The following is a 25,615-nucleotide window of genomic DNA, read 5'->3' as shown; positions in this document are numbered from 1 at the left end:
TTTTGTTTTGTTTTTGCACAAAGCAGTGATTTTAAAAATATAAAACAGTGGTTTTTCTGCAGGGAACTATGTTCCAAAACAATATGGAATGTGTTTCTCTTAACCATGTTTCCCAAATGCAGATTCACATACACTGAATAATCATTTCATCATTATTATAAAGCATTTGGGAGGAGGGGAGTAATAGCTTAGTAGAAATTTATGATCCGCACATTGAAAAGATTCCAGGCAGCATGCTTCAGAAGGTCCACAGGTGAAGCTTCTTTTTGGTCAGACTGACCATAAATCTATCATTAACTCTCACTGATGATGGATCTTTAAGGTCACAAAGACAGATCCTTTATCACTCTTTGTATGTCAGAAGAATGGAGATTACACTGGAAATCTCCACTTGTATGCAAAACAGGTTAATTACCACTGAGCTATGGCCTCCTTTACTGCACAACTTTATTAACAGGTTAGCTGAACGAGTGATCAAACTGGTAAAATTCACCTTGTTGGGAGCACATAAATAGCAACTTTATTTTTTGTTCATGTTTTTCATTTATTCACTTTTAATGTTTCCCAGGTTTTTAAGAAATGGAATCAGCAAATCACAGAGAGAATAAATTGCCTTCCTTACCTCAAAATAATCTGGGCAACTCAGATTTATTTTTAGTATTGTTAAAGCCTTACAGAGGCTGCCTCAAAAAGACGTCCTTGGCAAAGACATGTCCACTTACAGAAAGCAGAAGACAAGTTAATAATGTGAAGCAACTAACCTGGTGAGGGATGAGTTCTGCTCCAGTGTTCACATCGACTAACTGGAAAGACAAGGCAAAATTCTGATGGCTGTCAGCAGTGAAGGATCCTTTGGCTTTCGTTGGGTAAGTGACCCTGTGGGAGAGGGGGAAAGTAATAGTTACTTTGGGAGAAAACCACACAATTAAGTCCTCTTGCTCACCCACAACCTACATCATGCCAGAGCTTGGAACCTCTGGGAGTTGTAGCCCAAATAAGTAATAGTTTCAAACTCTGCCTCTTGTTGCCAGTCCCCTGCAAGATAAGTGAGCCTGAAAGCCCTAAGGCACTGTCTATCTTGTGAAGGAGATAAAAGCTGTAGCAAAGTTGTATTTGGGGCAGTTTTCCTCCATTGAAACAATCTGCTGTTAAATAAGGAGTGGTGGCCAAACTGCGGGCTAATGATATGCCAATTGCCTGTCTTAAAAAAGGGGGTGGGGCAGCTGACAACATTTAGTAGTACAATATTTCTACGTGCAAGAGGGAAAGCGAGAATGAAAGAGATCCAAATATATTAGGGAAAGATCATCTTTCAGGTAGTATAACTGTCTTCTCTGTTCACCAATCTGGATTTTATATGGCAGTGTAGAAGGACCCTGAGATTACCCAAGGAAAAAAGCTCAGTTAATACTCAGCCTTTGAACCAGTTAGGGGTCTAAAACAATTTTCTAGTGCTGGGGGTGAATCCCCCCCTTCAAAGTTTTTGTGGCTCAAATGGCATAAGGATATGGACCCATCTTCTATGCCACCACACAAATGCAAATCAAGCTCCCCACTATTGTCAGCACAGGTAGGTAGGAGAAAAAGTAAAGATGTTTCTGATAATAATAATAATAATAATAATAATCTTTATTTATACCCCACCACCATCTCCCCAATGGGGACTTGGAGTGGCTTACATGGGGCCAAGCCCGAACCACATGTTTTTCCAGCTGAAAGGAAGAATAGTTTGGGAAGTATCCTTGATATCTCCAATCAATAACTGGAAGTAATAAGTGAGGAACTTTTTTGCTTTTAACTTGCTACTTGGCTAACTGCTTCAATGTAATAAACATCTAACTGTGTGTACTACGCAGACAGGCAACCCAAACAAAGCTCAGCAAGACAGCAGGATAATCTGCTGATAACCAATCTTCCTTCAGTAAAAAGCTGGCAAAGGATATGGAGTTACAGGGCTATTATTTAGCATGATATAGAGCCTGGTGATCTTTTACCTGGTAGTTTTTGGTGCAATGCTCTGATCTTTATCCACAGTGAAGAGATCCACATTTGAAATGCCAACTTCTGTTGAGACCTTGACTTTCAGCTGCAAATGAGAAGTAAATCCACAAACCATGGTGTCTCCATCACTTTTCTATTTTTTATTTATCAAATTTATATCATGCTTTTCTCTTAAAATGAGAATGATGTAATCTCCAGAAAATAAATTGTCATAACTTTCTTTTTCTAAATTATGATAAAAGCAGAATACCAGCAGGCAAAACTAATGGAATGTGTTGAAGGAAATTGAAACAATGGAGAAAAAAATCAACTCACATTACTGAACACAGGAACAGATGCTAAAAATACAAAACAGCTCTCAAGCAAAATATATATTTGAAACACTTAAGACTGTAGCAAAGATTACAAGAATGTAAATATTTTCCAGTTTCAAGTATATGATCACTTGCAGAATTGGCTGTGGAACTCCTTGCCCAAGGATATTAGATCGGCCCTTCCCTCCTGACTTTTCGGAAAAGATTGAAGACCTGGCTTTTTGAGCAAGCGTTTGGAACTTCAGTGTGACCAGGTAAACTCAAATAGGTATATGAACACACAACGGTGAAGATGATGTAAATGGATGAGGAATTTAAACTGGAAGACATTGGTTTTATAGATGTATAAAACCAATGTCTTGTTTGTTTCTATGGTTCTATATGTAGTATGATGTAATTTAATTGCTTTTAACTGAGATATGTATGTATGTGTGTGTGTGTGTGTGTGTGTGTATATATATATATATATATATATATATATATATATATATATATATATGGCATCTAATTGTGCCGGTTCTGTACGTTGCCCTGAGTCACTTTCAGGCTGAAAAGGGTTGGATAGAAATTACGTAAACAAACAAACAAACCAAATCATTATTTGGAAAAAGCCGTGCAAATGCAGAATTATCTTATTTATTTTCTATACAACATCCACCATTTTCATCTTTTGATTTAAGTTTCAACTGGGGATGGGGAAGGACTCTTACATTAATTTGTGAGTGAATGTACCTTTGCTAGATGCCTCCTTTGCAGATTAACTTAAGGAGACAGTCAGTGCATAAGGAAATTGAAGATCATGAAAAAATGGCCACATATATAGAATTTGAATATGGCTCCAGCTTTTGACTCACTAAAATGGAAAGGTCATCCTTTGTCTTCTTGAAAGTGGAAGAAAAACTTCTCACTATAGTTGTGTTCTGGCACAGCACAAGGATAAGGCATTTGGCAATGTTTATGGTCAGCCTGGTTTGTGCATGAGCTTCTGCATGTGTGTGAAATAATTTTATTTCTCTCTCTAACTCAATCGTTCTCTCTTACACACACATCAGGTAATGCAGTCTTTCTGCCCAGAACACTACCTTCAACTTAAGATCATAATTTTCAAACATTTGAGTACATTAATTAGAATTATCACTAATGACAGCCTCTAAAAAGCAGCTTCCCTGACAGTTTCCCCCAGGAAAAATGTAGCTTATTATTAGGCTGGGTTCGTACAAACCCATCAGCATTAATGCATAACCACTAGCACTACTTATGTTTTCAGTGTGTTCAAGCAGCACCATCACTCCTTTTCTGATGCCCAAGAGAAATTATTACTCCAATTACCACAATGATTTTGATATTTATGGCAGATGTCAGCGCCTGTAAACAAGAGCCTCCTTTTAGCTGCCCAAGAGTGAGCAGCAATACTTAAATACTAATTTTTCAATTAATTAGACAATAAAAAGGCAAAAATAACCAATAACAAACTGAGTAAACAATGCTTGAATGAAAACCGCAATGCCTTCCTCAATTTTACTTATCAGTACCTATTGCGATGTTGGTAATGATTTTTAAAAAGAAAATTAGGGAAGAACAGCATGCAAAAGATAGTTGGGTTTATCTTCGAGAAACAGTATTAAGATGATATAGTGGGCATTACCTTTATTGGATCTAACAAAATATCAGAACGAGCAAGGTATTCGTTGCATATGGTTGCATATGGTTGCTACTGTCTCAGATATTTTGCAAATACATCTTAGCTTTATTATAATTGTTTGGAAGACTGTAGAGAAATGGACTACCTGCCTCCTTCAGAGCAATTATACATTTCTTGAAATTCAAATGTCAAATGTTTAAAGATATATAACTAAATACTGATTGCAATAAGTAGGAATTGCAATTATATTAAATTACATTTTGTATTAATCAACAAAGACATTAGGTGAGCCATAATGAATTCAAAGTAACTGATATCAAAAGTGACTGTCCAAGTGCCAGGTTGGGCATACCATCTCCAAATTGAGAAAATGGAGAGGCCAAAAATCAGAACTTTTTTGATGGCATCATCATTTCTATCTTTGATAAATGGGTGGCTGTATTTGGGCAGAATAATTGATTTAGTGTTCTTCTTCAGCTTTACATTAACTTTTAATATTAGTAGTTCATGGTTTATGCTGCAATTTGTTCCCAGTCTTGTTTTTGCAGGGAAAATGGAGCCTCTGCTTAAAATAGTTTAGTCTATCTGATTTCTACCACGAAGGTGATGTCTGCGTTTATAGTCGCCTCTTGAGTTGCTTGGAGAACGTGTTTGTTGCGAATAAAGTGTTGGCCTCACAAAATTCAATCAGTTGATTCACTGTCAACATGGAGGAACCACAGGATGTTCACAAATTTGTCAGGACATCCAATTTTTTGCAGGATGGTCCAGAGAGCACTGCAATTCACTTTGTCAAATGCCTTTGCAAGGTCAATGAAGGCCATGCACAAAGGTTGATTTTGTTCACTGCATTTTTCTTGGAGTTGCTGTGCAGTGAAGATCATATTCACAGTTCCTCTGGAGGGGCAGAAGATGTTCTTAGATTCTAGGGAGGATATTTTATGAAATAGGCAGAAGGCGGTTTGCAAGTTTTGTGAGGATTTTCCCAGTGGAGGTTGGATGGGAGATACCTTGGCAGTTTCCACAGTCTGTTCTTTCCCCCTTTTTGAAAAAGGTGATGATGGTAGCATCTTTGAAGTCTGCTGGGATCCTGAGCCCAATTGTAACATTCTGATACATAGCCAGCTACATGGCAAAAGCCTAATTGGGTGTGGGTACACACAGTTAATTCCAGGAACCTTCTCCAAGGCTTGGATCACCATCACAGACTTTCAGATAGCCTTGCTACCTTAAACAAAGTCAGCATTAACTGTGTATATGGCATCCTGCTGAAGGATTTCTCTTCCCAATGAGATTTGTCCAGCACTCTGATGTATTTTCAGTATCAGTCTGAGATATTTTGGTTATCCAGACTTTTAAAGCATTCTGCTTGTTGTTATTGTTTAAAAGTGGGTTTTGTAACTAATCCTGACACTGAAGACCAGGGTATAAATGGATAAATATGAAAAACTTCAGTTACCAGGAACAAGAATGGCTCCAATAAACAGTTACAGGTTCCAAATACTTTCTAAACATGTACTCACCTCCACTTTGTTTGCAATAAATCGACTGTCTCCATCAATGCTGATTGCAAAATCATAGTAGCCACTGGCAGGCTTAACACTCATGAAGTTCAGCTCAAAGTTATCTCTGTTAATAAAAATAATAGCTGTAAAATGGCAGGAACCTGACTGTCTTTTTGCTCAATAATAGTTAACATCAGAAGCCAAAACTGACATTCTGGCTTATATTAGCCCAAAGAGAAAATAACATAACAATAGAAAAATAACATAGCACCATTTAGAGAGGAAGGCTAGGTTACTTGGATTCAATAACCATTACCAAAACTGTGGTAAAAACCAAAACAAAACCAAGTCAAATCCTAGCTGTCAAAACAAAAATCTAAAAGTATTTTGCAGAGTGATGGTGACACGTGTATTTTCAAATTTTCCTAATTCTTCCAAATCTTCCTAATCCTTTAGAAACTTATATTCAGAATGGGGTGCTCAACTTTATACATCCAATATTTACACATAACAACTTCTTCTTACCCAGACAGGGCAAAGGCAGACTGCTGGAGGACAGTGGCTTTAGTAGCAACAGATTTTGCTTGATCCAAGTTCACACTTGCCTGGGTCAGTGGCTGTGACATAACATTTGTCACCTGGAGCTAAGGAATGAGAGAAATTTGAAAGATAAGGGTAGGTTTTTCTCCGCTACAGCTTCCAAAAGCAGTCAACCAGCCAACAAACCCTAGAAAGAGACAAAGCCAGATGGAGATACAACACCCGATTCCCTTCCACCAATCTCTGAGTGCATGTGTCATAGAGTAACATCTGATTGCTGTTTCAATTTAGACTGCTACCCTATCATGCAGACCAGAGAAGGCAAACTCTGGGTATACTTTTTCACTAGAATCCCAAGATCCAATAAGATTCTGCATTTCTGCAGAAGGCAAACTTGGAACTAACTATTCTGACCACAGGAACTCAAGACACCAAAATTAATTTCTGCTTGTTCAAACTTTGTTCATGTCAGTAGCATAAATATGGCCAGGTGAGCCATGAACTGAAAAATATGTATTTATCTACTCCAAATCATCCTGATATCTAGTGAGATCTAGATCTACATTCTGTAGATCTAGCAGACTTAGGGTGGCTTGTCTTCTCTCTCTTCTCTAGTTTATCTGTATCTAATCTTCTTTGAGAGGTAAAATGGACTTTCACATGTTTTAGGAACTCCAAATCCACAAAGATATTTGGCAAAAATTCTTTTCCATAGGAAAGATATATTTCAAAACTGTTCAGTTTCATCCATTCATCCTAATGTTCTCCATACCTATAAAGCTAGATTTAATGAATGGAACAAGGGCATATTTCCAAAGTAACAGAATGATCAGTTAATTTCAAAGTCATTTCTAGGTTCATTTTTGACTGGATAGTTTCAGGTTTTATGACGTTCTCGAACCAATTTTAACTATAAATAATTATCAGAAAGAAAAGGTAAACAAACAGCTCAGAAAATAATGCAACGTGTTACATTTAGAGCTTTGTAATGAGAAGAAGTTAATTTCTAAACACAGGGACTTTGACAAAGTAACTTTATAACCTTAACCCAAGCCTCCATCTCTCATTCCACTGAAAATCTAGTTCTTCCATTTCCCCGAGGAACTGTTATAAAGAATTTCCTTGTGACTGACATCTTTAAGAAGTTATCCGCAGATATGGTTAAAATGGAAGGGATTGGGAAGATAAGAGGATTGGTTTAGTTAGCATCTGATATCATGGGCAAGACTGATAACAGTAGAACAACGCTAAGAGAAGAATCTCTTTTCCACATCTATTTCCACAGTAAATATAATGTCAAGAGTTGGCTTTCGCTGGTCATGCCAGCTCCACTTCGGCCACACAGTAGGAGCTGCCAAACTGAGTTTACAAAAGGCTGATATAGCTAACCCTTAGTTCAAAATCCAGTTTCAGTCTTATCCTCTTTTCGCATAATCAGCCACTGGGAATTATAGACCACATGGGCAGAAGAGATCCCAGTGCAACAACATACCTTGAGAATGGGCTGATGGTGAGAAACAGCCGCAGGCCCTTCAGGGACTGCAATGATTGGCAAATGGTAATTATTCTGGGAAAGGGAAGCTGCAGCGCAAGCTACGCTGAATGCTTCAGAAAGAATCTCAAAGTTCTTCTTGCTGAAAATTGCATTCACCAGCTGGATGATCTGCTCCTAAAAGGAAAAAGAGAGCACAGAAACCAAATCTTAGGTAAGATGGGTGAGTTCAGGACCCATACAGGCAACCAGACAGGTTAGCCTCTTCACCAAGAAGGGATGGCATTTGTACAAGTTTGGGTCTGTCAACCAACAAATGCAAAAGACACTAGGCCAGGTGAGGACCCTGGCCTTGTCAAAGGAGCAGTGCTGTAGTGGTAAATTATCAAGTGCATGAGCTTGCAAGGCCGCCAAGGTAAGTTCAACAATTTAGGGAGCTGTGTTGAGGCATATTAGAACAGTTCTAGAGTTCTCATTTCTACCTAGAACAGATACTCTGGGAAGCTAATAGGTCTAAGCCACTCCTGAACACTTGAGTATAATAACAGTACTTCACAACACCAGACTGTTATTGGGAACTTTCACTTCAGCCTTAGCTACAGTAAGGCTCACAGCTATGCTCAGAAGACATAGGGGAAGTCTGAGGGGGTAGATAAGGATATAATCCCTCACAAATCAAAAAGTTCTGGCATTTGACCTTACAAGTCTTCTGTCTATTGCAATGCTGGAGGAAGGCGAGTCAAGGTCAAAGATGGCACAGAAATAGTGGTTCAGGAAAATGGGTTTAGCATATTTTTAACTGGAGTCTAGTAAGTAATCTCAGAACTCTTGGAATTAACCTTTTTTGGTCCAGAAAGATCATGATTGCTATTATTTTTAAACATACAGCATTAAATGTCTGCATTCAATTAGGAGTTCAGATACTGCCCTAAAATCCCCAGTGCTGATCTAAGAACTCCTCATATCACTGTTAATGGACATAACTACAAATATATTTTTGGGGAAAAGGCACAACCTCATTCCATTTAAAATAACCACTATTCTAATTTTTGGAGAGAAGAAAGTACGTGTACTACTCACCACTACTTGACAACATAATTTATAATTCCAACTGAACAATTATCTTTAATTGTACTAATTGTTTGTTTTTTTCACCACAGTCTATAAAATGTCACCTCAGATTCACTTGGCAAGAAATATTTTTTGAATCAAGTTTATTTTGCAGCAATATTCTCAAAAAGAGGCAGAGAGTTGCTCCATCCATAACCTAGGGGTCATTCTAGTCCATTACCATTTCCACTGTTAATTAGAGATGTTAGGCATTAATTAAAATTTTAGTTCAAAGAAATGAAGTCTGGCGACTGAGATCTTAATCTGCAGGGGGAAAATAAGTATATCCCAGTGGGTGACACATAAAAACTCTATAATTTCAATCAATTTCCATATCATCAGGTCAGCAAAAGTTCAGTCACAATTTAATCAGTTTTTACCTGATGTTTCTCATCTCCTTTCTGTTTAAAGTTTTAACACCCTGTCACTATAACTGAACTTCATCATTTGTGACATTCCCAGACTATACTTTGGCATACCAGTTACTGGTGAAGGTTAGTAGGAGAAACCACCTACAGGTTTCCTAGTGGCGACTGTGTGAGTATAATATTTGGATCAGAGAGACTTCTGGTCTAATCTAAAAGAGCTTTAAAACACTGACACATATTTAAATTCTTGTTTCCATTTCACTTATTTTGCATAGGAGCTATAAAAGGACTGCTACATGAAGAGGGGATGGAAAAATATGTTGCAAATACACACAAAGTCCTTTCAGAAGGCAAGTTCAGATTAATCTTGAGCGTCACTATGATTCAATTTTTCTGTCATTCCCTACTTGGAGGAGGCCTCCTCAGATAAGGAAGAAGAAAGCCAAGATAATAGGATCCAGACTGAGGAAGAGGAAGATGACAGCTGTTCCGCAACTATTCAGAAGTACAACTCCACCCAATGTACAAGAGCCAGATACTGAACACTTCATTTGAGAACTGGAGAGTGAAGCACTAACTAAAAAAAGAGAAGGAAAAGGCTTGGCTAGCCTTACAAACAAGATGCTGAGACAATTAGATCAGTTGCGTTGAATTACAGCTAGCTGTAAATTAGCATGGCCAAAGCAATTTCTTTGGCTACTCCAAAATCTCCATGCAGCAATATTTGACATTCCTTGCTTTATAGATTACTAGAGAGCCTCTTGCTTGTCTGATCATTTCCTTCAGCTGCCTTGAACTCCTATTTGTCTTCAATTATTCTCACACTGTCTCTCATATGCCATCCTTGGTTTGCTTCAACCACATTATGGTATGATCACAGACCAGCTTGGCTTTTCCTATGCCCTTCTCCTGGGCAATTGCTGCTCTTAAACAGGATCCTTTTTGCTACTACTGTCCAACATGGCTACTTTACTAGAACAGGATGACCTTGACATTACACTTTTATACAACATGGAACAAGATGTTCCTGTTTCAACTAATAGAGTGATTAAATAATGACAGTTATTACAGGTTTATGGATTCCATTCAACCCATCAATCCCACTTCTGCTTTGGACTTGCTATTTATTGCTATATCCACCATTATGACAACAAATGCTCTTCTTAATACTTGTCTTATCCAAAACCCCTACAGTAATTCAATGTCAAGCAAAACCAAAATCTAAATAGTACCCACCTCTTTCATTGCTGGCTCTGTCCCTACATGGTCAGAGAGTTTGTAAGTAGCAGCCACAAACAATGCAGTTGTCTCAAGTCCTTCCTCAAACTGTAGATACACTCCTCCCAGATCATCCAGTCTGGCAACAAGATCCTGCAGGAAGGTTAAACAAGGAATTTTGCTGTAGCCCATCAGATTTCATAGATTCATGATGAACCTGAAGTTAGCATCAACTGAACCAAAATCTTGAATTTAATGGCAGAAATGCTATTCATCCAAACAGCCTAAAATACATCAAGATTAGTACATAGCTGATGTGTTCAGTTGCATGTGTTCAGGAATCTGTAGGAAAACCTAGCATGGTTCAAGGACAGGGAAATCTGTTCATCCCTTAGGAAGGAGTCTTATGACCTATCCAGCCCAGGTCTGGAGATGTTGTGACTTGAAAATCGACATGACCCCTGTAGAAGTGGAATAAAGGTTATCTGTAGAATGTTTTCTTTTGGTACATGATCACAAAAAGAATCTTCACCACTGTTTTACCACTTACAAGGATTGTGGGGTAGGTTTTAAATGTCTAGAACTTGACCTTTTAAAACACTTTCCTGAATTTGTGGAATTTTTTTATTGAAATGGGGAAGTTTTTTCATGTTTAGTTTGTATTAAAACAAAAACAAAATTGTTGTGCCTTCTATTTATCTCTCATTCCAGTCTTGGCAAATTGTTTAAAAATATAAAGAAGTCTAGATTTGCTTTTAAAAAAAGATTAATACATGTCAAATAAGATCACTGTGCTGGCTTTTGTATTGGATCACACATTGGACACTTCCCAAGCGTCTAAGACTATGTGATGTATCGGCGAATAATGCGTACAGATCCAGGTAGGGTGGCCTTTTGTCACAGACAAATGGTATTTGTGGCTCAATTTCCAATAGATCATCTGAGTATTATGCCTCCGCTTGTAGTCAGTCTGTGCGATCTACTTGCAGCAGCTTTGTAGTCGACTTTTCAATTCTGGCTTTGATGACATTTGTTCTAATTACTTGTTCTTGGAAAGAATCAGACTGCCAGTCAACCTTTTCAGAGTTCCACATCGATGTTTTTCCTTGTCAATTTTGCTCTCAATTTTTCCTAGGAACTGTCAATGGAGAGCCTTTTTTGCCAGTTTTCTTTTCTGCTCTACACTGTATTTTTATGGTATTCACTCTTTGTCTTTTGCATTTGAAGCAGTTTTCTGCTATTGACTTCCATCAATGTTGATTCTTTCATATAATTTGCCAGTGCATGTTTCTCTTCTTCTAACATTTGTTTCACTTGCAGAAGCCCTCTGCCTCCTGATTTTCTGGGCAGATAAAGTCTGTTGACATCATTACGTGGGTGTAATGAGTAGTGGATTGTCATCCATTTTCTTGTTTTTCTGTCCAGCTCTGCTTGCGTCCATTATTATTATTATTATTATTATTATTATTATTATTATTATTCTGACACAAAACCACAGTATGTCACAGCAAACAAGATCTATAAGATGGATTTCCCAAGCATCTAGGACTGTGATGTATAACAACAACAACAACTATTTGGGGGAAGAGATATTCAAATATCATGAAATATTTAGTATGAGGAATTTTTTGGACTTTTAGCTGCTTACATATAATTAATGTATGCACATGGAGAGGGAACTAGAAAAAAGAGGATGAGTGGTGGGGGCGTTTTGAGTAATAAAAAATGCACCAAAAATTTAAAATTGGCCTGGGAGTACAGTGGTTCTCTGAGATATAGAGAAGTGTCCTTCTGAAGTGTCATTCTTGAGTACTTCACACATCTGAAATATCTATATAAAGATACTGAGATAACTAAGTTTTATCCCAATCACTGGATACCATTATTCTGGCTCACTTGCATTAATTTTTATAGCTAACCTCTTTCTGTCACTTGTATTATTTATTTATTTATTTATTTCTTGCATTTATTGACCGCCCCTCTCAGCCCGAGGGCGACTCGGGGCGGTGAACAGCAACAAAGAAAGACAGTGTACAGTGAATTCCGACAATACAAACCAGACAAATACAACATAACATGTACTTATACTAAAAATCCGCTTCGTCAAGTCCTAGGGTCATAGCCGAATTTCGTAGTCCTAGTTCATTCCAGTGTCATTCCAAGATACACTCAGTTGAAGGCCTGCTCGAAGAGCCATGTTTTCAGGCCCCTACGAAAGGCCATCAAGGTGGGCGCCTGTCTAACTTCAGCAGGGAGGGTGTTCCACAGCCGGGGGGCCACCACCGAGAAGGCCCTCTCCCTCGTCCCCGCCAGACGCGCCTGTGAGGCAGGCGGGACCGAGAGAAGGGCCTCCCCGGATGATCTCAAGGCCCTCGTGGGCTCGTAGGCCGAGATGCGGTCTGCAAGGTATTTTGGGCCGGAACCGTTTAGGGCTTTGTAGGATAACACCAGCACCTTAAATTGGGCCCGGTAGCAAATCGGCAGCCAGTGGAGCTGGGACAGCAGGGGCGTTGTATGCTCTCTGCGTCCTGCTCCCGTTAACAACATGGCTGCCGCGCGTTGGACTAGCTGAAGCTTCCGGGCCGTCTTCAAGGGCAGCCCCACGTAGAGAGCGTTGCAGTAGTCGAGGCGGGATGTGACCAAAGCGTGTACCACCGTGGCCAAGTCAGACTTCCCAAGATACGGGCGCAGCTGGCGCACAAGCCTAAGCTGTGCAAATGCTCCCCTGGTCACCGCTGAAACCTGAGGCTCCAGGCTCAGAAATGAGTCCAGGGTCACACCCAAGCTGCGAACCTGCGCCTTCAAGGGGAGTGCGACCCCGTCCAGCACAGGCTGTAACCCTATACCCTGTTCGGCCTTGCGACTGACCAGGAGTACCTCTGTCTTGTCTGGATTTAGTTTCAGTTTGTTCGCCCTCATCCAGACCATTACAGCGGCCAGGCACCGGTTCAGGACTTCGACGGCCTCCTTAGTAGCAGGTGGGAAGGAGTGACAGAGTTGGACGTCATCTGCGTACAGGTGACACCGCACCCCGAAACTCCGGATGATCTCACCCAGCGGCTTCATGTAGATGTTAAACAGCAAGGGGGACAAGATGGAACCCTGGGGAACGCCACAGGTCAACGGCTGTGGCGTTGAACAGGAGTCCCCCAGTAACACCTTCTGAGTACGACCCTCCAGAAATGACCGGAACCACTGCAAAGCAGTGCCCCCAAGACCCATCTCTGCAAGGCGCCCCAGAAGAATACCGTGGTCGACGGTATCGAAGGCCGCTGAGAGGTCCAGGAGCACCAACAGGGACACACTCCCCCTGTCTAGCTCCCGGCGCAGATCATCCACTAAGGCGACCAAGACCGTCTCGGTACCATGTCCCGGTCTGAAACCAGACTGTGCCGGATCCAGATAATCCGTGTCTCTCAAGAATACCTGGAGTTGTGAGGCCACCACGCTTTCCATGACTTTGCCCAAGTAGGGAAGATTGGAAACAGGCCGAAAGTTGTCCAATTTAGTGGGGTCAAGTGATGGTTTCTTCAACAGCGGCTTTATAACAGCCTGTTTTAGGCTCGCTGGAATCTTGCCTTCCCGAAGGGAGGCATTAACCACCACCGTTACCCACTCGGCCAATCCCCCTCTGGCCTCCTTCAGAAGCCAGGATGGGCAGGGGTCTAGGATGGACGTGGTGGGTCTCATTCCTCCAAGTATCTTGTCCACATCCTCGGGTTTCACAAACTGAAAAGAATCCAACAAAATCGGACAAGCAGGTGCTTGAGTCACATCCACGGAGACTGCATCTAATGTGGCGTCCAGCCCAGAGCGGATCAAAGCGACTTTGTCTGCAAAGAACCGAGCAAATGCTTCACAGCGCGCTGCCGAGTTGTCAGGGCTCCCACCTGAGATAGGGGGAGTTAAAAGACCTCTGACAACCCGGAACAACTCCGCCGGACGGTTTTTTGCAGACGCAATAGTGGCCGCAAAGAAAGTTTTCTTTGCGGCTTTTATTGCCGCGGCATATGCCCTTAAAAAGGACACAAACCGTGTTCGGTTTGACTCGCTTGGGTCCGAGCGCCACACGCTCTCTAGAACCCTCTTCCTTCGCTTCATCGCTGCCAGCTCCTCAGTAAACCAAGGGGCTGGTTTAGCTCGGTTACTTGAGAGGGGACGTTCCGGAGCGATCTTGTCAATAGCCCTGGTCATCTCCCCATTCCAGAGAGCGACCAAGGCCTCGACATGATCACCTACCGCGGTGGCGGGAAACTCCCCAAGAGCCGTCAGGAAACCATTCGGATCCATTAGCCTCCTGGGGCGGACCATCTTAATCGGTCCTCCACCCTTGCGGAGGTTAGGGGGCGCAGTGAGTCTAAATCTAATCAGGAAGTGGTCGGTCCACGGCAACGGAGAGATGGACAACTCCTCCACACCGCCACCCTGCTCCCATCCCTGGCAGAAAACCAAGTCCAATGTGTGTCCAGCACAGTGGGTGGGGCCAGTTATTTGTTGGGACAGCCCCATGGTTGCCATGGCGGACATGAAGTCCTGAGCCGCACCTGTGAGGGTTGCCTCGGCGTGGATGTTGAAGTCCCCCAGCACAAGAAGCCGTTGGGACTCCACCGCCAGGCTCGAGACCACCCCCGCTAGCTCAGGTAGGGAGACTGTAGTGCAGCGAGGTGGACGGTACACTAGCAGAATCCCTATTCTGTCCCGGTCACCCACCCTCAGGTGAACGCATTCAAAATTTGTAGTCTGCGGGATGGGGCTCCTGGTTAGATGGATGGTATCTCTATAGACCACTGCGACTCCGCCTCCCCGTCCCCCGGCTCTTGGTTGGTGTTGCACGGAGAACCCTGGCGGACAAAGCTGGGAGAGATTTACGCCCCCCGCTTCATACAACCAGGTCTCCGTGATGCACGCCAGATCTGCCCGCTCCTCCAGGATTAAGTCCTGAATCCAAGTTGTTTTTCCGTTGACAGACTTGTACAGCAATTGGCAATATGACTTGAGACTTTACATTGATATATTCCATAGCTGCCTGAGAAATTATATTTGTCACATGTCCCTTGCAAGCTCAGATCACCTAGAGCCAGTATGGTTTAGATTTTGAGACCAGGATCCAAACTGTTGTTCAGATACAAAATACGGTGTGCTCATTTGGGTGAGATATTCTCTGCATAACTGGCTTCACATAGTTTAGGTGAAAATGTAGCTGCCCTTATTGCTTTGGGAAAAAAGGAGAAATGAAAATGTGACTGAGAACCAGACAAATATTTTGCCCTAAAGCTCTATCAACAGCAGAAGCTTGGTTTTCAGGAAAAGGGACATTTCTGCACTGCTCTCCAGTACTGTGCAATACAAAACTCTCCTCTTAAGGGGCACATGTACCGTACTTTAACTTCAGAATACAAAACAATCTTCCTTCAAATATTTTGGGCGGGAATAAACAAGGTAGATGAACTCAGTGAAGGAAGCCATAACCTTGAATATGCAGGACTTGATAAGGGTAACCTGGAGATCTCTCATACATAGGGTAGCCATAAGTCTAAGTTGATTCGATCAAAGTTAACAACAATTTATTTCTGCTTTTAGAAGTTTAATGGTATCTGAAACACATTGAAATGTTGTAAAAGGAAGTTTTAAACTCGTTTTATATTTTGCACCCTAGAACATTTCAAGTTGAAGGGAAAATTAGAAATAAAAGACTTAAATACCTCTATCTCTTCCACAATGCCTCTTAGGTCTGCCTGCTGAGATAGGTATGATGCTGTCTGCAAAGCTTGGATTGTTCTGAAACAATAAAAAACAGAATGTGTGGGGGAGATACAAACACACAGTCTTTCTCATACGCACACTTTGGGGCATGTCATTGTATCAAGAGTGCTTAAGAGCAGACTGCCAATATCACCAGAGGTGTCAAAGTGCTTCATAAAAACAGAAAGCACCAATAACATTCATAGCAGAGGGGATGCACAAAGTAGGACAAAAATTAAAGAGCCACGCTACTATGTTAAAATAAAGTTGCCATTGCTTCCATGAAACAAAACATCAGCCCCAAATGTTTAAATTCAATACCTGAATAGAGATCACTAAGGTCAGATCTACCCCATGCAATACATTTATATTTCACATAGTAGGAAAGCCGGATTTGTTGGGCTTGCTTTTCATAGCTAATAGTACCTCAAGCATCAGTACATCTAGCACTTATGTTCACTAACTGCATATGGAACAAATTACGCAATTATGAGCAGCAATAGCAAAATCTCTCCCGCTAGGTTACTATCGTTCCTCCTAATGGTAAAACAGTGCACTATAGAACTAAATGATGGCAAAGCAAGGAAAAAAACTAAAGTAATAATTACAAGGAATAGACAGGAATATAGCTGCAAAGCAATTTGTCAATGCCAAAGTATCTTCTTGGGAAAACAAAAGCACCAAAAGAACTATTGGTTCAGTTTTTTTCTTTTTATTTTAAAAAGAGATTTGAGATTACCAGAATGGTGTAATACATTAGAGGAAGCATGATGTACAGTTCAAAACATGGAGAAGCTCCAAGTGTTGCCAAGAATACCAAGTATTTGTGGCAATTAAACCAGTCTTTACAATGAGAAGCACCGCATATCCTTCTTATGCATGGCTGGAAGGTGATCGATGTGGAAATAATGTATTAGCTCTGGGAAAATGTATTATATTATGCCACAGTGCTTTGGAAAGTTCTTGATTTTAATCTCATGAACATTACTTAGTGGTTTTTTTCAAATATAAATATTTCTAATAAATAAATGAAATTGTGAAATTTTCTCACTACACAAAAGTCCTGAAAAATCCATCCAAAGCACACAGATTATCTTTACAATTCAATAACATGCAAAAAAGTGTGGCTGCATGGAAGTGCAATGGCAGAAACAATCTTTAAGCAATCATGTTAGGCTACTATTCCCTGCTGAACTCATTTCTTATTCATTTTTGAATAAACATGCATAAAAATGTGTTTTAAAGAAACAACACTTACGCCAAGACATTCTCTTCCTTGCTAAGGCGAGATGTCAGGGCAGTCAGGGCTTCTTGGGAAGCCAGAGGCAGTCCAAAGCCACTCAAGGCTCCAACGGCATGGTAGATTTGGCTTACTGAAGAATCTTCACTGACAGCAGCAAGTAGCAGCTCTCTAGTTTCATTTGAAATGGCAACCTGAGAAAGGAAATTGATGAAAAATGTTGTTATTCCAGTTTTACACTTTTCATGAACCATAGTCAGACATATACTGCTTTTCAGTCAGAGAGGAAATTAATGTTTTAGCTGCATTTTTAAAACTTGCTGTAAACTGCCTTGATAAAGGTGGGATGAAAATTCAATCAATCAATATATGATATCTGAGAGGTTGAAAGGCTTACAAATATATTTATCAAGTCCAGAAAGAGAGAGCTGTGTTATATTGGGTCACACTGTTTCTTTATTTAGCCATATTTTGTCCAGAGTAATGAATTTTGCTGTAGTTCTAATCCGCCTTGACTCCTTCAATGGGGTAAGAAATGCAGGGTATAAATAAAGCAAATAAATAAATAAATAAATAATGAGCAGTCCACTCAGTAATGACTCTCCAGGATCACAAGCAAAGGTCATTCCCAACACTGGCTAACAAATTCCTTAGAATGGAAATAGTAGAGTGAACTTGAGATCTCCTTAATTTCCATAATCTTAGGCCCCATCTGCACTGGCATATAAAATCCAGATTATCGTCTTTGCACTGGATTACCCGAGTCTATACTGCCATATAATCTAGTTTAAATCAGATAACCTGGATTTTACATGGTGGTGTAGATGAGGCCTTGAGAGTATGATTACACAGAAACTCCACTTCAAAACATAGAATGTATTTATTTATTTAAAACATTTATATTCCGCCCTTCTCATCCCAAAGGGGACTCAGAGCGGAGCACAGCATATACAAACATTCAATGTCTGGATAGAATACATAAACATTAAAAACATTTATCGAAATATTAAAATACAACCATTTAAAATAACACCATTTAAAACCGTCCTAGCCATCCGCATCAAATCCAATTGGCCTGTCATCTTTCCCATTGCCGCTTCATTGCCCTGTCCCAAAAGCTTGGTCCCATAGCCAAGTTTTTACCATCCTTCTAAAGGACAGGAGGGAAGGGGCCGACCTGATCTCACCAGGAAGGGAGTTCCATAGCCAGGGAGCAATCACAGAGAAGGCCCTGTTCCTCGTCCCCATCAAACCCGCCTGTGACAATGGCGGGATGGAAAACAGGGCCTCCCCGGAGGATCTACCACAAAGAACAAATTGACAATGGAAACTATCTCCTCTGGAATATAAGACTCCAATTCTTTGAATGCACTGGCCAAGGCATGCTGGATGTCCTTGTGGGAAAGGGAAATGTTAAAGATTAACTATTGAAAAAAGGGATTTAGCATGTAGAAGCAGCAACATCCGAATCTGCCACACAGTGTTTGTATTCAGCTATGATCCCTTTCTAGAATGCTTCATTACCATCCCCTGGCCCCTCTAGTTTTCTGATCAACCAACTTAGTTAGATTTTCATGGTTATTGAGGATGATCAGTCTTCCTTGCACTACTTCTTGCACTATAGATTTCAGGAAGAGTCTTTCTTTAAGATCCCCCCCCCCCCACACAACACAACACACACAATACAACAGAAATTAAATTTATCCAAAAAAGGGTATTCCAAATTTATACTCAAATCCTCATATGATGTGTCACACATCTTAAGTGCCTTCAAGATATTAACTATACATTCCAATAGCCAGAAGAAAGATATGTCTGTTATTACTATTGCTTTTGCAAGAACTCAACTCACCTCACATCCAGACAATGCTTGACTCGCCTGTGCAGCATAGAAGAGGGAATCAATGCTGTTTGGATCCACCTTTGATTTGATGAAGTTACAGGCAGCCTGTACAAACAAGATAAAACTTTTAAAGAAATGAATCTTCCTGATTTTTACCTAACAAAAGTGTTCAAGCCTCGCTGTTTAAAACATATATTACATGAGAAAAATACTTGGCCTTCCACATTTGCTGTTTTGACTTTTGTGGTTTTGATTAAAACTGTCTCTCTAGGAATCTCTAGGTCCATCGCTGCAACTCTATGGTCAACATCTACAGAGTCATGCTGCAGGACCTAGAGGTTCCTAGGGAAGTGCTCTCTCAGATTTTTCACTTTTGTAGGTTTTGTACTCCTAAACCCAGTGAATGTGGAAGGCTGACTGTATAGAAATGGATGCAATTTGAAGTAATTATAAGATAATTCCACAAAATATTCTATTGCAATAAAAACAATTTGTTGCACTCCCAGGAGTAGTTGGGTGGTTACAAAACGACCTACCTACTAAACATCTATAGGAAGACTAAAAATGAACATGTTAACAAATGCAACCTGAGTTAGTTGGTCAAGTGTTATATACCTCTGTAAGATGTTCATCTACAATAACAACCAGTGTGATACAGAGGTGAGAATATTGGCTGTCCAAGACCCTTCTCACCAATGAAACCCAGGGAGATCTTGGCCCAAACACTCAATCAATTTCACAGACCTATTATTAGGATCATATGCTGCCTTGAATTTAATGGAGAGGTAAAATAAAAAACAAATAAAGAATAAAGCAAAGAGCATGTTTTTCCAGTTGTATGTTTCCACACATGCCTCAGTACAGCACTTACAGCAGGGATGAGGAAGGTGCCATCGCATTTTTGTGACATTTGCTATAAGGCACAAAACAATAAGCACAAGATATCAAATGGCTTTGATTGAGGCATGTAAGCAATTTACCGATCATTTGGCTATTAGCTAGAGCAGTGGTTCTCAACCTGTTGGTCCCTAGGTGTTTTGTTGGACTTCAGCTCCCAGAAATCCCAGCCAGTTTACCAGATGTTAGGATTTCTGGGAGTTTAAAGCCAAAACATCTGGGGACCCACCGGTTGAGAACCACTGAGCTGGAGAATGGCAACCCTTAACAAAACAAAACAGGTGACAAGTTACATTTTGGCTCCACCTTATGGAAGAATTCTATTATAACACTCCATAAAAATTATATGTGCACAATCTAGTTCTTACAAAGTAAGATTTAAGCCACCTTGGTTTGAAAAAGCAAAAAAGCATGGAGGATTGAATTTTACAAGTGTATTGAAACGTGACAAAGAAAGAACAGTAGTAAAGGGAGCTTTTCTCCAGAAAGAAAGAAATGAAATTCTTGCCCACAATGCACAACTCTCCCAGAGCAACTGTAGGCAAGGTGGAAGAGGTGAGAGAATAAGGTAAGTTGAAGTTTTGGCAACAGAAATGCTGACTGAACTGAGTTAGTTGGGGAAGGGAGAGAAACTGCAATTTTGGAATTGCTAGAAGAAAGGAGAAGGAAGAAACACGAATCTGGTGAAGCTAATAGGAAGGATTTCCTCTGCCTTCTTATCTGGGGGAGTCTTAAGGGGGAGGTAGCAAAAAGGTAACATTAACAATGCCAAAACAGATAACTCTAAAAAGGATGCTGCAGAAAAACTGAAGAACCACCTCTTAAAGTCAGCCTGTTATTGATGACTGAAAAAGAATATATAAATCACTGTTAGGTACAACCCCTGTATTAATGGGGGCACATTTCTGGACTTTGTATGGAAAAGTAAAACTGTGGAGAATAGTTAACCTTATTGAAATTAAGAAGCTTTGCCCCAAGAATACTATAGTGTTATTTATGCTGAAGGATCTGAAGTAGACAGGACTTAGAACAATTTGGCTTGGGTCACCCAGAAAGTTTGATAACCAGGTGCCTCCAACAACAACAACAACAACAACAACAACAACAACAATGCTGCTACTACTACTACTACTACTACTACTACTAATACCTTATTTATATTTCACTCTATCTCTCTGAGGGGACTTGGGGCAATTTCCAGCAAAAATAACGGAGTGGCAAACATCAAATGTCAAAAATTCCAACATTCCATCCACTACATCGTATGTGCAAGATAGAGGTAGGTTACTTGCAGATTACCCAACCTCTCACCTCTCGTGAACATCGTGATGAAATAATTAAAAGGAGAATAAGAGCTATTGTTATGTATCCCTTTATTTATACTTCATCTTTTCTCTAAACCTGAGACTCCAGCTATTTTTGCATCCTATGCTTGTGTTAAATAGTAAACAATGTGTCACATGACACTGGGATTTTATTACTAAACCTGTGACTGATTCATGGTAGATGGTTTTAAACAGTGTATTTTAATGTTGAGACAAATGTTTTGAATGTTTATGTATGCATATAATGAATTCATGTCCCAGCATTGAATGTTCGCCATTTGTATGTTGTGCTCCACCTTGAGTCCCCTTTGGGGTGAGAAGGGCAGAATATAAGTGTTTAAAATAATAAATAAATAAGATTCATATACATTCAGCTTTCACATTCACCAGGGTTAGGAGAACAGGATCCCCACCAAAGTGTAAAAAACCAAATGAAAAAAAAATTTCATCGAGAGAGCACCTCTCTAAAACTCTGTACAACTCTATGCGCAACCTTTGCCAGATGCTGACCACTGAATTGCACTGGAGGACCTAGAGTCCCAGAGAAAACATATCAATCAAATCCACAAATGATCAAACTTGCAAAAGCAAAACCCACAACTGGAGAGGGCCAACTATAGAGATACTGAACATAAGAGACTGAAAAAAGGCGGAAAGTCCATGTATTTTGTGTGCTGATGCTGAATTACACCCCCACAAACAAAAGCCATAGGGAAAATATCTAGCAATGAACTACAATATTAAAATTCATATTAGGCACAAAAGTTTCCATACTTTTGATGCTTGGCTGCATTCACAACATATTGCTCAAATATTTTATCACACTAAAATAACGTAGTTACATTCCTTGCACAGTAGAGTTGTGAAATCCTCTGTGTAATACGACCTTATAATATGCTGTCCCAAACTCAGTCTATGTGTATAAATAAAATCTGTTACCTAACAGGCAATTGAAAGGACATGCAAAATCTTGAGCAAAGATTGTTTTAATAAGTGTAATGTTCTGTTAAGGATTTTAGGTCACCTTTGTCATAGAGCGCTCTTCTACTACAAAGATACTTCCTGTTAGTGAATGGGCACCTAGGATTTAAGACACCACATAGATAATCTGCCTCCTTTTTCTTCCAGAGGTTGACTGCAAGCCAATGTCAACAGCCATCTAGTCAACATTGGTAGCAGTTCTAAGTGTTAGAATGAAATAATGGACTATCTCTGCCAGTCTAATTTCTTTTGCTGTCGTCCAAAGAGAGAAGAAAAAATTATAAGACCAACCGTGACTGCATATGATTCATTTCACTAACTCTACAAGAATACAGACAGCAGAGGAAAGATCAGGATTGTTCAATAAGTAGGACTGCTCCAAAAAAGCAGCAACCTCCTGGTTAGTAATGGGATAATATTTGTTTCTCTTAATCACTTGACAATTTTGTCAATGTCCTTTCTCACCTTTTCATCAGCTACTTTTCCTCCAAGTTTGTTCAATCCCACAATAGAGTAATAGCTTCCTTCCAAATCAGTGAATGGACGCTCCAATGAAGCTCGTAACCTTTGAAGATCATGTTTTGTGAGAAAGTGGCTAGGAGTCAGAGCCTGTATGCTTGCCACAAATATTAAGATTAAGATGACATATGCAAAATACCCTAAAAATTAGGAGAGAGAAAACACATCTGTGAATATCTCTGTGAAAAATACATTTAGCTGAATTACATGTTAACATAAAAAACTAGATAGCAACCCACTTCAAATAGAGAAGGCTACAATGGGGACGGTAAGTCAAAGGTCTGGCTTGTTTCTAACATTCCTTTACTTTCACTAATCTAATACTGCTATATTTGCAAATAAATTCAGTAAATGCCAGTTTTACTTTAGTAACATTTTTATGTATTTTTAAAAGAAATCTTGGATATGAATAGAGCCTGCTTTTTGGTTACCGAAGATTGCTGGCATCAAAATGTTTTACTATAAAAGAATTATGTCTTATATGCTGAAAAGAATATAAAACATTCATTTTAAGGTTATTGGTTTTTTTTACAAATGGAGTTACAAGGTCTTGAACAGTAAGAAACACCTAAATGTAAGGAACCTCATTGGCAGTTCATGAAATTGAAGGAATACCCATAGAAGGCCTGAAAAATACGTTAACAGAGAAGAGTACTGCACATGTAGAGGTAAGTGCTGAGGTCAAATAATTCCAGGAACGTGTGGCATCATCAAAACTGCCTATTGGACTTTGTTGTTATTGTTGTATGCCTTCTTTAAGGTTTCTAGTAACACAATCACAGGGTTTTCAGGGGATGAGAGTGTGTGAGTTGCCCAAGGTCACCTATTGGGTTTCCATGGCTGAGCAGGGATTTGAACCTCGGTCTCCAGAATCGTAATCCAATGCTCAAACACTTGAAAAGTTTAATGAACACTGATGTCCTTCTGACTAAAACATTGCACTGACCTTGCTGTCTTCATTCTGTCAAGACAATGTCTACCTCAACACAGAACATGCCACGCAATGCATTATAGCTATGTTATTTCTGCATATTTTGTATGTTTTCAAGTCACAGGATGACCCACAACATAACATAAGAAATTCAACAGGTAAAGCCCATTTCTATCACTCCTGCTATGCTGCAAGAAAGGGTGCATCTACACTGCAGAATTGATACAATGTATTGTTGAAGACTTTCATGGCTGGAGTCTCACAACCTCTGAGGATGCCTGCCATAGATGCAGACGAAACGTCAGGAGGGAATGCTTCTAGAACATGGTCATATAGCCCGAAAAACCTACAACAACCCAGAATTGATACAGTTTGACACTTTAGCTGCCATGGCTAAACACAGATGACTGTTCAAGGGGACCCAGAAGAGTCACAGAATCAAAGAGTTGGAAGAGACCTCATGGGCCATCCAGTCCAACACCCTGTCAAGAAGCAGGAATATTGCATTCAAATTTATTTATTTATTTATTTACTTCACTTGTATACCGCTATTCTCAGCCATCAGGCGACTCAGAGCGGTTAACAACCAGTATCAACAACACAGTACAAAATCATTAATCATTTAAAACAGTAATATCAATTAATTAACATCAGAACATCAATACAACAATACAGGAAAACAACAATCCATCACGCCTCATCAATAGAATCAGCATCAGATCTCGCTGTCCATTAATCCATATTCCAGTAATCAATCAATTGCACTGCTTAGTTGAAAGCCTGTTCGAAGAGCCAGGTCTTCACTCTCTTCCTGAATGCCAATAAGGAGGGGGCCGATCTAATGTCTGTAAGAAGGGCGTTCCACAGCCGGGGGGCCACTACTGAGAAGGCCCTGTCTCTTGTCCCCGCCAGGCGTGCTTGTGAAGCCGGCGGGACCGAGAGCAGGGCCTCCCCAGACGATCTTAACATCCTAACTGGTTCATAGGAGGAGATGCGTTCGGACAGATAGGTCGGGCCAGAACCGTTTAGGGCTTTAAAGGCTAAATTGTGTTGAATTGTGCCCGGTAGCAAATTGGCAGCCAGTGGAGCTGGCGCAACAGAGGAGTTGTATGCTCCCCTGACAGATGGCCATCCAGCCTCTGTTTAAAAGCTTTCAAAGAAGGAGCCTCCACCACTGTGACTTGCACTGTACTTTGACTGCCATGACTCAATGCTGTGGAATCCTGGGATTTGTAGTTTGGTGAGGCACCAGCCTTTTTTGGCAGAGAAGGCTCAAGATCTTGGTATCCCATGATACCATCAAGTGGTGCCAAATTGCATTCATTCTGCAGTGTAGGTGCAGCCAAACACAGTTGGACGCTGTCAGGGCGAAAGAAGGCCTCACAGAGGACCCTATCCGAACAAAAATCTGACAGCTTTCGGTGTTTCCACTCAATGAAGCTACAACCGGAGGGCCATGCTAGCCTGACCTTCCCCGACTCAGCCTTAAACACCAAAGGGCATCATGCCCTTCCTTTAATAGAGAAAAAGAGCCCTCCTTCCACGCTGCCACCTCAAGCCTCGCCTTACCCGGGGCCGCCATCTTGCGCCGCGCCTCCACGCCAAGGGAAGGAGAGACCGCTTCCGCCCGGACCTCCGGAATGTACCATTCCTCTCCACGTCAATCTTTTGTTAAACAACTGGACATTAGGGAACGGTACATTCATGAATTATTTCCACGCGCAGGAGTCGAAATAAGGCATAAGGTTGTGATTTTCAGGCAGAAATGACAGTTGGGCCTTCTCCGAGTTCTCCCCTCCGATGAGCTCACTTGGTACGGTCCAACACGCTCGCCTAGACTCCTGAAGGGGGCGGTCGGGAATGGATGTGTCCGCCTCTGATTGGCTGGGAGCTCCATCATTCATAGCAAAGGAGGCATATTCAAAGAGGCAGAAGGGTTCAGTCGCC

At 40.6% G+C, this 25,615-nt stretch overlaps 1 protein-coding gene across 3 annotated transcripts in view; it reads right to left on the bottom strand.

Annotated features, from left to right (window-relative positions):
• The window catches only part of RPN2 (ribophorin II), a 39,310-nt gene extending 13,969 nt beyond the window's left edge, over positions 1-25,341 (bottom strand). For all 3 annotated transcript variants that reach the window (XR_009631305.2, XM_060772220.2, XM_060772221.2), the window contains exons 1-11: positions 25,238-25,341; positions 22,684-22,877; positions 19,025-19,120; positions 17,191-17,366; positions 15,893-15,968; positions 10,209-10,343; positions 7,495-7,671; positions 5,988-6,106; positions 5,481-5,586; positions 1,995-2,086; positions 762-876 (exon numbers count right to left, since the gene is read on the bottom strand). Coding sequence is in view for 2 of the 3 variants with exons in the window: in XM_060772220.2 (XP_060628203.2) it covers positions 762-876; positions 1,995-2,086; positions 5,481-5,586; positions 5,988-6,106; positions 7,495-7,671; positions 10,209-10,343; positions 15,893-15,968; positions 17,191-17,366; positions 19,025-19,120; positions 22,684-22,877; positions 25,238-25,250 (1,299 nt within the window). In the remaining variant the exon portion in view is untranslated. The remainder of the gene's footprint in view (positions 1-761; positions 877-1,994; positions 2,087-5,480; positions 5,587-5,987; positions 6,107-7,494; positions 7,672-10,208; positions 10,344-15,892; positions 15,969-17,190; positions 17,367-19,024; positions 19,121-22,683; positions 22,878-25,237) is intronic.
• Positions 25,342-25,615: the final 274 nt, after the last annotated feature.

Source organism: Anolis sagrei, chromosome 4 (assembly GCF_037176765.1).
Source record: "Anolis sagrei isolate rAnoSag1 chromosome 4, rAnoSag1.mat, whole genome shotgun sequence".
NCBI lineage: Eukaryota > Metazoa > Chordata > Lepidosauria > Squamata > Dactyloidae > Anolis > Anolis sagrei.
Note: the sequence above shows the minus strand (reverse complement) of the source record. Positions and strands in the feature narration are given on the sequence as shown.